The 13469-nt window shown below is 41.1% G+C and overlaps 1 protein-coding gene across 1 annotated transcript in view; it reads right to left on the minus strand.

Annotated features, from left to right (window-relative positions):
- LOC117481910 (protein sidekick-1-like) overlaps positions 1-13469 on the minus strand; it is a 245353-nt gene that overhangs the window by 90778 nt on the left and 141106 nt on the right. Inside the window, 6 exon segments of the mRNA XM_034129851.1 lie at positions 523-690; positions 842-958; positions 1879-2073; positions 3743-3826; positions 6319-6494; positions 9899-10001. Of these exon segments, the coding sequence (XP_033985742.1) occupies positions 523-690; positions 842-958; positions 1879-2073; positions 3743-3826; positions 6319-6494; positions 9899-10001 (843 nt within the window).

The following is a 13469-nucleotide window of genomic DNA, read 5'->3' on the forward strand; positions in this document are numbered from 1 at the left end:
ACAGACACACCTTGAAAACGACTTAGTCTACCATTGTTTTTGTGCTTTGTTCAACTCAGGTCTTTCACATGTTTTATAATCTCAAGAGAAAAAGTATAAATTGGATGCAGTGTGGAGTGTGTCTGATCAGTAACTCAGTCCAGGTATATTTGGGATGTGACCAGGCCACCGATAGATGAGTATAGTTTTTATATACCACAGTGCTCAACAGAGGAATGTGGTTAATCTAATTCAATAGCATTTAATCTGAAGCTGCCAAGATATATATACAAAAAATCAATAACATTACCAGCTAATCCATCATCCTCTAACCTGGCCAATCAGATGATTACTTCACCATTACACCAGCCCACTGCATCAATAAACAATCACACCGCTGTTCACCCACCTGAGCTAATGCCATTTGACAGCCTCGGATAAATTAACTGTTCCATGTCTGTTTTAGTCTGTTTAGCAAATGTGTATTGAGCAGTTTAGTGTATTTTTGTTTGTGTGTACATTGTGTGTGTGTTTGTGTCTTACTCCAGACGGTGAGCGAAGAGGTGGAGTTGATGCTTCCCTCAGCGTTGGAGGCTATGCACGTGTAATCTCCTGAATCCTGGAAGCTGATTGGCCGAATCTGCAAACCGCCTGTCTGCAACAGCGTGAACCTGGGAACCTGGACGGAGCCGCTAGCTAAGACCTGAGATCCTACAGAGAGAGAAAATAACAAAATAGCCTTCAGGTGACGAAAAGTAATTAAGTCATTAAGCACATTTTTAATTACAAACACATCATGTCAGTGCGTCTGTCGTGTGTGTGTGTGTGCTCAGTGTGTAAGGCAGAGTGTGTGTTCTGTTACCTTTCCTCCAGGTGATGGCAGGTTTTGGAGCTCCGCTCGTCTGGCACATAAACAAAGCCGCGTTTCCATCAGTTACTATTTGGTCAGACGAAGGGAATGTAAACGTGGGGGCCATACCTGAAACATGGGGAGAAAGCATAAGAAGAACGAAGACGGATAGACGGCTACTGAGAGGAGAGAAAGTGAAGCATAAAGAGAAAACTGAAGAATGGAAAAAGATAGAATGACAGTGTTGATATAAACACAAATGCCTCCTCTGATTAATGGAGCCTTTATTCATTACCTAGTGCTACGTGTGTGTGCATGAATGTGGAAAGTGGTGGTGTGGAAGTTCCATGGGGACTTTTAATTATAACGCTCACTAAACAGAGCGTAACTCTACTGAGACAAACCCTACGTGCAGAAGTCTGCAGCTGAAACGCACTTCAAACCAGGCAGACACTTTCACTTTGATTTTAAAAACAAAATAGTCTTCAGTTTCAGGTAGGGATGTGTTGGCTTGTCATTTTGCCAATACACAGGAGACCAACTTTTCTATTTTCCAGCCCAAACACGGCTAAAACTCAATTTGCAAGGCAAAGCAGTGAGCTCATCTCTTCATTTTTAGAATGAAAGGTTATATCAGCTGCAAATATCTTTATGTATGCTCAGGACAAATGTGGAGCGATACGGCAATAACAATACAGCTGAAATAGTTATTGGTTAGCTGAAAGTTAAATAAATAAAATAAATAAATTAAAGCCTTTTTTCTTAGTTTTCTGAAATAAACGGATAATATAGAAAATAATCTGGAGACTTGCTGAAGGTAAAACAATATGAAAGTTGCAGAAACGATATACGAGACAAAACAATTGACAGGCAAATAAAGGAGACACAATGGAAGTACAATAGAGGAGTACATTCTGACACATGAGAAAGCAAGTTAAAGGGAAAGAAAAAAGTGGCATCTAGACTAGAGAGAAGACATGCTGCTGTGGATGTGGATACACAACTTGTGTTTTATTGTGTGTGTGTGTGTGTGTGTCGGACAAACTCACTAGACACTAGGAGTTGTGCGTGTGCCTGAGTTTCTCCTGCAGCGTTGCGAGCGAAGCACTGGAATATTCCTCCGTCTCCCGGCTGCACCCGGCGCACCGTCAGCCCGTTCGCCGCGGTGACTTTGTAGCGAGAGTTGGCCAGTTTGGAAAGAGGCACCGCGTCCTTATACCACTCTATCCTGGGCTGGGGCACACCTACACATGTGCATATACACAAAATACAAAACACACAACAGGGAGAATATGTTCAAATGTCCAAAATCTTTAATAAAATGTTACATTTCCTGAATAAAAAAACTGCTAAACTCACTGCTGAGCTCCAACTAAAACAGTCACACACTCTTTAGACCGTTCTTTCTTCTCTGTTATCCACTCTCTTCCTATAAATATGCATGTGGGCATAATGACTGCTAATAATATATTGATTAGAGGGTGTGAGTGGTAGGGTAAGGGTGGCAGCAGGGGCAAAAAAACATTGTGAATAAAAGATGTGGGCATATGCAGCACACCGAATATCTACAGTAAGGGCCTCCACCTGTCTGACAGATATGCCAGATATGACAGGCAAGTGGCTTACGCAATTACTCCGTCTTAACCCTCACCACCAGTGTGTGAGTGTGTGTGTTGGACGGAAAGAGAGATCAATTCCACACTTTTCCTCACTCTGTTGGTGTCAAGCTTTCTCAGACATGCGTGAAGTATTTTTCACCCCCTCACTTTGCACTCTGTCTGTCTTTTCCTCCTTCCCTCGTTCCTCCTCCCAGCCTCCATCTCACTTTTCATACCCACAGGCTTCTGCTATTTAATTACCCTTTCACAGTATCAGATTACTGAGGAAGAACACACTCGCTCAGTGAGTGTGTGTGAGAGGGAGAGAGAGAGAGAGCATGGTGCAGTTTTTGGAGCCATGTCCACCTCTGCTCATATATTTGAGTTTTTTCATGTAACCCATTTGAAAACATATGACGTATGAACAATACCTGAATAATGCTTGTTCTGTCACAAGTCACCCGTCAAGAATCCTACACACTAATGCATACACACACACTGAATGACCAAAACACTCAGCATAATGTAAGGTCATTAGAGTCACCTTGACACACCCTGGACGGTAGATACTCAAGATAAACCGTCTTTATCAAATCAACCAATTAGCTTAAATTTGCTGCATGGACATAGAAACATTACAGCATTTTCAATGTAGGGATTAAAAACACTTAGGTCAGTTTATGAACCATCCGGTTGCAAACACCAGCAGAGTGAGAGCCTCAGAATGATTCTATGGGCCTTTAGAGTGAGGTCATAGACGACAGACAACCTAGTTTAAGGCTTGTTTTAAGCACACTTAAACCACAAAGTAAATCTAGAACACTAGTTCACGTACATTGCTTTAATCATTCCTATATTCCATATTGGCTGTGACGCCATCCCCTCCTAAAGTGAGTCCTCGCTCTGTGCAAAAAATGTTTGCAAAGTTCAGCCAAAGCTAATTTGAGCCTTCAGCAAAAGGGGTATATCAAACCAATTGGAAACCTTCCAAAATTATGTTTTTCCCTCCGTACAATGTTACCCTGTATGTGTTACTATCCATCCTCTCAGCTCTCCAGCTCAGTCGGCCTGACACCCACTTGTCACATGACTGCTGAGGCCTTATATTCAGCAGCATTATAACACAGGACTGCAGATTCTGTCGCACATTGGAATCGCTTTAGGAAAATATTTCTGCAGAACCAGTATAGACAGGAGAACTAATTACAAGCATCAATAACTCTTTAAATAAACAGATCATCTTGTGAGTGTTGTTTTACGGCACAACATCTAAAGCAATCCTTTAAGTATGTGAATTGTAACACTCGGAGTGTACCTGTAGCCAGGCAGGGGATTTCTACGTTCCTGTCCAGGTCAGCAATGATCTTCCTCTTAGGTTGAGCAGTCAGGGAAGGTGGCTCTGCAGGGACATTATTAGAACACAACATGTCAAGCATTTAAATGTGGAGAACATTCTGACTTAACAACGGATAAAATAACATCTCAAACTGAAAAACAAAGACTTGAACACCGCCTGCTGCTGAACTACAACTAACAAGCCCTCTAAAAAGGCTTAAAAAATGTGTTATGTCATTAAAAAACAACTGGGAGTCTACAAGCATTCGTTTTTTAATAGAAAAGAGAGTTGAAAAAATGTGTCATTGCAAGGCAGCAGTTCTGTCTATTTGCCCAGAGAAATGACTTTTACAGTCACAGAAAAGCCAATTCTTTGAGTTTCCCAGGGGAAACAATCCTCTTTTTAAACAACCGGTACTTCTTTTCGCTGGCAGTAACGGCTCCCCCTAAACATCTTCACCAGTGTCGCTCTAAATGCTGACAGCAGCTTGGAGACACAGCTTCCCTCAGTTTGAATGGGAATATATGCCTTTTGGTGTATTTCTGTAATGCTTCGCATTATGAAAAATGTACCGCATACGCTCCACTTCTTTCAAGACATTTGTTAATATTTAGTGAGAGATATTGACACAGAAAGCCCAGAGACGGAGAGCAGAGACAGACTGGCTAATTCGTATTCATGAATGAGGAGAAGGCATTTTAATAACAGTTTTATTTAATTTATTTCTTTTTCTAAGGCTCCTTACTTGTTGAATAAAAACACATTTCAGAAATGTTTTGACACCATGCTGTAATTTGAATGCCGTTGCAATTATGGAAAAATGTTACTCCATCAGTTTTTCTCCTTTGTAGTTTAACACAGTCATGTGCAAACGGAGGTAGACACAACACACTGCAAGATTGATCAAGGTGTGTGTGTGTGTGTGTGTGTGTGTGTGTGTGTGTGTGTGTGTGTGTGTGTGTGTGTGTGTGTGTGTGTGTGTGTGTGTGTGTGTGTGTGTGTGTGTGTGTGTGTGTGTGTGTGGGGACACAGCTCCATTAATTCTTCTTGACTTTAAAGTTCTTTACTACTTAGTGTTAACTTTTAAACCCACTAAAGCTCCTCAACTCCTATCTTAAATGAGCACGGTGGAATTCGGCACGATTTTTTGACAAGAGAACGAGGAAGGCATGATGCGAACGGAGGAACAAGAAAACAAGAGATGAATACCAGCCATGTGGCGTGACACCGATAACACAGGGATGCATTCATCGCCTTTAGGCAGGTGAGTGCAAGGACCTTGATGCACAAATACAACAAAACACATTTTGGAGTGTTTGGGTGGTTGGGCTTAACGCTTTGAGCTTCCGCGGATTCCCTGCTGTCTGCCTGCGAAACAAAGATGGAGAACAACAACATATATACTGTTGTTTGCACCAAAAGTCTGTACAGCACACACCACGGCACTGAGTGTCATACATATTCCGATTAGTGGATCGAGTCAGAGAAGAAATGAAATTGAATAATGAATACCTTTGACGCTGTCTCCTTATTTCACAGACACATACACTATTCTCATCAAGGACTTTTGAGCCCATTGCAGGAAAGAGGATCAGTACCAATGTATTGATCTGCCTCTGCTCCTCTGATTCATATGAATGTATGCCGACTTTAACAATCCTGTTGGCCTAACGATAAAGATAACATCGAGACAGAGAGACTGCCAAGGTACAAAACTTGGTGGTACATGTAGCTGGTGAGCGGGGGAACAGAAAGAGAATGAGTGGGATATAAATATTCAGGTAGGTCTTTTCTGACTAGTGAGTATTCTGTAGGCGTGGGTAGTTTGCTCTCTCTGCGTTAGGTGCTCCCTCGCTTCGACAATCACAGCAGATCAAAAAAGACGCTGGCGAACTGGGAGAGAAAAGTTTCGCTTCATCAATCACACGCTCTCTGCTTGCTTGTATGTTGTTTTCTATTTACGCACACATATCGAGGACAGGAGTCGATTGTGACGAGAGCGCTCCTGTTTGAGTGCTTTCAGTGTTCTCGTATTGATTGGTGACTCCGGGGAACAAAACTAATTTAGCTGCCGGGCAAACAGGCATGCGTGTCTTCGGTGCCATTTTGTGATTGTGTGTGAGCGTGGAGAGTACACACATGTGCATGTTTTTGTGAGAATGGATTGGTTTGTACATGAATGTAACAGCTGTTTGTGAATACAATGGGCAGTTTATTGGTGAGTGTGGACAACAGACTCAGCTTGAGTAGTCCTGTGGTTGACAGTTAGCTGCCTGGGGGTGTTCAGTCATGCTTCCAGGAGTAAAACAAATGAAGGAATAAACAGGATGAAACAATGCCTCGAGCAAAACATGTACAAGAAAAGCTAGGAGCGGGGCTAAAATAAAAATTAATGGTACATGTCGAGGCATTAGGCTTGATGGGTCAGGCCCACCAAGGATAATCATGGATAATCATGTAAGGCAGAGTGTTTGTGTGTGTGTGTGTGTGTGTGTGTGTGTGTGTGTGTGTGTGTGTGTGTGTGTGAGTGTGTGTGTGTGCCCTTATTTTCTTACCGATTACATTGAGTTGTGCCCTTGCCTCCACAGGTTTGCCAGTGCTGTTGCCGAGCAACGCTTCACAAACATATATCCCAGTGTCAGCAGAGGCGGGGGCAAGAATAACGAGCCGACGCCCACTGGCCAGACGACGCCCATCACGTTTCCAAGACACCACGAGGCTGTCAATCGGTCTGAGAGCAGAGGAGCGGAGAGGAGAAATAAGGGAAGCAGTAGCGGTGTTATTTGGAGAAAAAGGAAAAAGAGTGGCAGAAGGCAATTACAACATATTAAATCCATCAGTTTATGTGTCAATGAAGCAGGAAATGAATGATGACAGTCTGTATATCAGAGCAGTCAGATCTACTCAGCATAAAGCAGCTTTAGTCAGTTACTCTGGATGTTGGAGAAAAGAAATGGGTTTTCATGTAGAGTGAACATTTGTTCTGGATAAACAACATCAAAACACCATTCTTTTGGTGTGTGTGCGTGTGCGTGTGCGTGTGTGTGTGTGTGTGTGTGTGTGTGTGTGTGTGTGTGTGTGTGTGTGTGTGTGTGTGTGCGTGTGTGTGTGTGTGTGTGTGTGTGTGTGTGTGTGTGTGTGTGTGTGCGCTTGACAGCATTAATACAGCAGCCCAGTTCTTTGGTGCATTTTCAGGCAAGATTTCCATTCCTATAGGCAATCTCCATTAAGATGTGCAACTGATTTTCTAAGCTAATTATGTAATCAGCAGTTGGAACCGCCTTCCTAAATGCATTTTGTTTGGGGCATTTCAAAAGATCCTAGTTCATTCATAGCCTTTGTCCACAAGCGGTAATAATACAAAGCACAGCGATGCAAACACTAGATGATACATTTACATTACAAAGCAAAATAAAACATTGCTGGGGTTAATATAAATCAACAAGGAATACATATTTTTCGGTGTACATAACTTATAGCCTCCATTTTTGGTTATAGGGGTTTATGAAACCAAGTCATTAAAGAAACAGAAATAAATCACATTGAGAACCATTAATTAAAATGGCTGTGTGGGAAATACACATAATAACTCCAACATTAATTAGTTCAAAGATCATTATTGTTACATTATTATGATCTATTAATATCACACCATCACATATTTGGTTTGAATTCCAATAGCGATCACTTTGACAAGACATTAAATCGCACTTACAAAGGTTATTATAAAGGAGTCGAAGACAAGCTGGTAATTCAGCCACCTCAAGGTTAAATGCAAGTGGTATGTTTTTGAAAGTGGGCAACTGAGATGACTATGAAACAAAATCCCATAAATATGCAATCCAACTGTAGATAATTATATAACGTTGGACTTTTTTATGGATACACTTGAGAGTTCGCTGCTTTCTTTCTCAGACACCCCGAGGTGTAAACAAAGTTTGATAACAAATAAATTAAAGCTTTGGCGGGGCCATTGTGTGTCAACATTTTAATATGCTTACTCAGTGGGTCCTGTCCACAAAATAATTCAAAATGTACCCAAAGATAGAAAAGCAGATTTAACAGCCCTTAATATGAGACCTGCTGGCACAGCTTGTTTTCAATCAAACTCCAAATTATCCTAGCACTCTACCATCACTGCATTGGTGCATATGACTGATTAATGGTTAATGGATGTGGATAGCAGATGCTTTTAGACTTCAGCACTGCACTTTATTTCTCTGATCATACTTTCCTTTCTCCCAAACTTCAATACAATAGTTTCTTTCTGTTCCCTGGGTACAGTAGTATCTCTCTGGAGTGAGTATGTTTCAGTGGATTCTCTGATATCAGAAATACCCCCCGTGGAGAGGTCTTTTTCTTCTAGGACAAATGCAGCAGGCTGTGAGCTAATTTGTCTACAGTTATAGAGTTGGCTGCAAAGATCCAATTACATGGTGTTGAATTAAAAAGAAGACCAGTCTGACCGTATGGATCAGTATTTGCGTGATCAGAATGGATCCTGTTGTTGCTAAAACAGTTTTTACACATACTATATGTATATTCAATTTGTGTGTGCTGTGTGATATGGTTTAGTCACTTGCTTTTTTCATACTGAACTGAGTGCTACCCAGTGGTCAAGTGCTGGCCAAGTGCGTTTGAGAAAGAAACATTTAAAGGGTCTTCAGCTCTCACAGAGCAGCACATCTAGCTCGGATTGATAATAGAGCAAAAACCTTGAACAAATAGAGTGCAGTTAAACTCAATACAGCATGTTTAGCAACTAAAGCTGTGAATACCGCCTGTGCTTTTATCTGCCCAAAGCTGCCTCTCTTTTCGTTTCAATCAATGTAAGACTCATACAAGAACATGCCTCTGAAAGCACATAACAAAATGTTACATATTAATAATGTTATCCTTGTGTGTAAACTTGGATGAAACTGTGCCTAGCCAAGATACATTTCAACCAACCTGCCTCCATCCTCCAGCGTTGGTGTCAGTGAGTTTAGTGTTTGATACACAAAACACGGGCTAGAACTGCAGAAGTTATGCAGCTACTTTTACCCCTAGGTAAACTCTTATTAAAACACAAACACCCTATTTCAACGGGTGTAAAGTGCTCCCTTTGTCTTGAGAGAAGGGTTCACCTAGCGGTTGTTGGGTTGGAATACAAAGACACGCCACTAGCTGTGATCAAAACAAAAATACACATTATGGACAAAAAGCCAAACATGCCTTCATCATATCATATTGAAAAAACGTAAAAATGACTGTCACAAAGTACATGAATAAAAAGCACTTTCTTGTCAATTCATGTCTATTTTCAAAAAGTTAAATGCACCTAAAAAGGCAGTGTTTAAAAAAAAAAAAAAAATGAAATGGCTTCTCAATTTGAATTGTCATATTGTTGGAGAATGCCTTTGCTAGTAGTAATAATGGATTTTCATTATTATATTTTAATTAAAGATTTGACCCAATTAATGCACATATGAGTTTGAAATGAAGGATACCATTTTCATTTTTAATTAAGTCTGACAGTGCTCAGTTGCTTTTGTACTTGTTTGGGACACAAAGGGGGTTTGACAGTGTTCATCTTTGAGATGAGAGGAAACTGATTTCAGATCAGTAAATGAAAACTCTTGGAAATAAAGTAGAACTTGTTCTGTTTGGCTCCGAAAAACATCTGTTTTATCTGACTAGACTGTAGCCCCTGTGTGTGGGCCAGTGAGGATTGTTGAACAGCTTCTCTGCTGATGTCAGGGACTTTGAACCAATTTCTCTTCACGTTAACTTGGAACGTGTGTGTGTGTGTGTGTGTGTGTGTGTGTGTGTGTGTGTGTGTGTGTGTGTGTGTGTGTGTGTGTGTGTGTGTGTGTGTTTGTGTGTTTGCGTGTATGTATGCTTTCAGTCTTAACATTAATAAAAGAGGGAGAGACTTGCTGAGCAACGACTTTATATGTTGTCCTCTAATTGCCCTAGAAGAAAACACTGCTCTCTAGCAAGAAAATAATTGTTTGCAGTTGGAATGGGTGTGTGTGTGTGTGTGTGTGTGTGTGTGTGTGTGTGTGTGTGTGTGTGTGGTGTGTGTGTGGTGTGTGTGTGTGTGTGTGTGTGTGTGTGTGTGTGAGAGAGTGTGTGTGCGGATAATAAATATACCTGGCGTTAGCAATGCACTCCAGCGTCACCTCGCTGCCTGCCACCACTGTTGTGTCTTTGGGTCCGATCACAATCGCCGGAGCCACAACTTCTGATTCAGGATCTGTGACAGAAAGAGAAAATATGAGAGGCAGTTTAAGCAATAAATCCCAAACGGCTGCAAAATGTCAAAACAAAAAGTCTCCCACTCTAACAACTATACACTTTAACAGATGCACATCACTCTCTCTTGTGGGCACCATGATACTTTGTCTACTGTATATTCACACACTGTGACAGTGTCATTTGTTTTATTTTATCTAACGCTGAGCAGGCACTGTATGCTTTGAGTGTTTAAGTGTTGTGGCTAACTGTAGTCTTGACTCAAACTGCTGCGATAATTGTATAGATAAAACTGAACTCTGCTGCAAAACAAATGGACCAAATTGGGTGCATCTTAAAGCCGTCTGTTGGCCAATATTCTTCTGTTTTATTTTCAGTTAAAAGATAAATTGTACAAAGCAATACTACCTGTTCTGTCTTTGTCAACCGTTTGAAAGGATGCAGTTATCTTGATATATAGCTAAAAGAAATTCAAAAAAGAAACCCTCCTGTGACCAGTTGATCAGATTGACAATAAGAGCCATAAATAAAAGAAGAACAAATGAAAAAGCATTTCACAATATGAAACGATGCCAGCAAGTAAGAGAGGATAATAGTAGGTGATTGACAGTGTATATGAGAGGATGGTAGTATATGAGATTGGATGTCAGACTCTGATAGAAGCAAAAGAGAGTTTAAATGAAATTCCAAATGCATTTCCACTTCTTATGAACTGCCCTCGCCTCTTATCCCCGGCACATTTTCACTCACGCATACACACCTCATAATTCTCTCTTATAACAAATATTACTCTTTGTCAAACATGCCACTGTTCTGTCTGAAAAACATTAATATACGGGGTATAATGATGTATTGGAGACAGTATGATGGTGTGTGTGAGTTACAATGATAACTTTTAGAGTACATTGGTGTGAATATTATATGTGAAGCATGATTTATTACCTTGAAGATGTGAGTATGGTGTGTGCAAGATTATGGTTGTGTGTGTGTGTGTGTGTGTGTGTGTGTGAGTATGATTTATGGCAGGAATGGCCGCTCATAACAAACGGACACATTTGGATTTTTATCAGTTTGAAGTGTGTAACATCTGCTCAGCAAAAAATTATAAAATAAGTAGAATGGGCCGATGGAAAACATTTTGTTTTTAATGATGATGTTTACTGCACAAAATATGATGTTATTGGCCCTCAAAAAACATATTCCAACTACAAAACACTGATTATAAGGCTAGTGAATATTAAGATTAAACTTCAACAGTATAATCCTGTTTACATGCAGCCATAAGTACTCTGAATAACATGCAATCATAAAAGGATTTTTGAAAAGTTTCCCCGAGTGGCATTCTTGAATGAGTTTGCAAACACAGCCATCCTATTTTATTCCTTAAAACACTCTGGTTTGGTGTTGCGATATTCGTGCAAATCCAAAAACCTGTAATAGTACAAGATTTTGGGGTGGGGTAGGTAAGTTTGAGAAACCGGCTCGAGATACACTTTTTGTTATATTCCATGGAATGCTCTTAACATCCCGATAGCAATGAATATCTTAAGTGCTTTGACAAAAAATCCATAAAAAAATGCATCTGTGGAAGACGTAATACTGTAAAAAGCACGACCAATCATTTTAGCCGGCCCGGCTAAAATAACTGGATGGCCTACCTGCCTGTCAGCCTTCCATCTGTGCACAAACTTATCTCGTGCCCTCATTGGTCATGTGCGCGTTCGTGTGTGTTGGAGGAGGGGCTCTGTAAGGAAGTGGCAGATTTTTTCCGGCTGTGTATTTTCAAATTCTAGCGCACTCGAGCTGTTTTCTCCAAAATTACCTACCCCACCTTTAATGTTTAAAACTGGAATGTTTTTCTTCCAAACAGAAATGTGGGTTTTTATTTTGGGACATGTATCTGTACCCCAGCTTTGCTTATTTTTGGCAAAGTGTACCATGCACAGAGGCTTTGTACAGCAAACAACACTACAAACCCGATTTGAGATTCATATTACAAATGTGCCGTATACAGTACATGTCCAGTAAAAGGCTCCTTTATCCCTAATAATAACAACATTTCCCAAGTCTCTTGATAGCCCTTATTCAATATTCAAACAAATTGGCAGTTTGGATAACCCATATCAAATTCACATTTTGGCGTATTCTCAATACAATATAAGTTATATAGGTGTGCATGTGAACGTAGTCAATGACTTACAAATTGTGTAAAGCCTATGTGTATGAGCGTCATTGCATGGATACACTGTATAACCGATGAATGAGGGAGGAGTAGGGACTACAAATTAACAGGCTAAGTCTGATAGGGGTGGGGGGGTTTTGGGATGTAAGGAAGGCGAATACAGAGGGAAGGCAGGGAGAGCGAGGAGCAGCTTTGATCTCCCCTTTGAAGGGAAGGAGGAAAAGGTGGTAATTAACTCGCTGCTCTTTATTCCTCATTCTCTCTCTCTCTCTCTCTCTTCTTTTTTTTATATCGGATAGAAAGAGCTGAAAAGTCATATCCCACTGTCACATGGAATGAGACATGTGGAAACATGAAGAGACGCCTGCACGCACACACGCATCCTCTCTACTGTCTTGACACCTACACTCTCTGACGCTCTTACTCAGGGTCGAGGTTGAATGGGGAAGATAAGTGAAGTGACACAAAAAGGAGAGATGCGCGGTATCAGCTGAGGTCTTGATCTCTCTCTTCACTTTTCCTTCTCACACACACATACCATATATATACATACACAAAACCGTTTTGTGTATTTCATTTCACTGACCAACATCTTGCACGATGGACGTGCGTTACAATTTGAAAGGTTTGATGTCAAAGAAGTGAAGCTGTGTTGGAGTGGAGAGTGGGTGGAAGGCGGAGAGAGACAGAGGGACGGTGGACAGGTAGATGTAGAGAGAGCATGAGGAGAGTGTCCATTAGCTGTCCACTGTGGGAAGCAGGCAGAGGTCAGGCAGGGACTAGTAGCCATCAGTGGAGCTTTAATAGCAGCAGCGACCGGTGATAATGAGCAGAGGGGGATGTGAACCCAACCTGTTAACCTCCGTGAGTCTGAGGGGAGCTGGCCGACAAATCAGGAGCGCAGGAACACTGGTATCACACATGAGAACACAGAGGGGAAAGGAAAGGGCTCGAGGAGAGAGATGGAGTGTATATGTAGATGGGGGAAAGTGCAGATGGTCTTCTCTTTCCTGGAGTGACAGACATGATGGTAGAAGTAGAGGGGAAAGCAAAATGCCATATGGTTGTGTGATCTGTGCTCTTCTTTTCTCTCTGTCAGTGTTTATAACATGCTCTTTCTCTGGGGGAAAATCGTCTAATCCGTGTCTCGCATTCCCTTTAGACTATCTTCACTCTTTTATTCTCTATCCCCCTCTTATCTCACCCTTTTTGGTGTTGAAACAGGGATTGTTAACACTAGAACCGCCAACGGGTCAATTTTACCCGCAGCTGTTTTTTGATTGTATG

This window comes from Trematomus bernacchii, unplaced genomic scaffold (genome assembly GCF_902827165.1).
Source record: "Trematomus bernacchii unplaced genomic scaffold, fTreBer1.1, whole genome shotgun sequence".
NCBI lineage: Eukaryota > Metazoa > Chordata > Actinopteri > Perciformes > Nototheniidae > Trematomus > Trematomus bernacchii.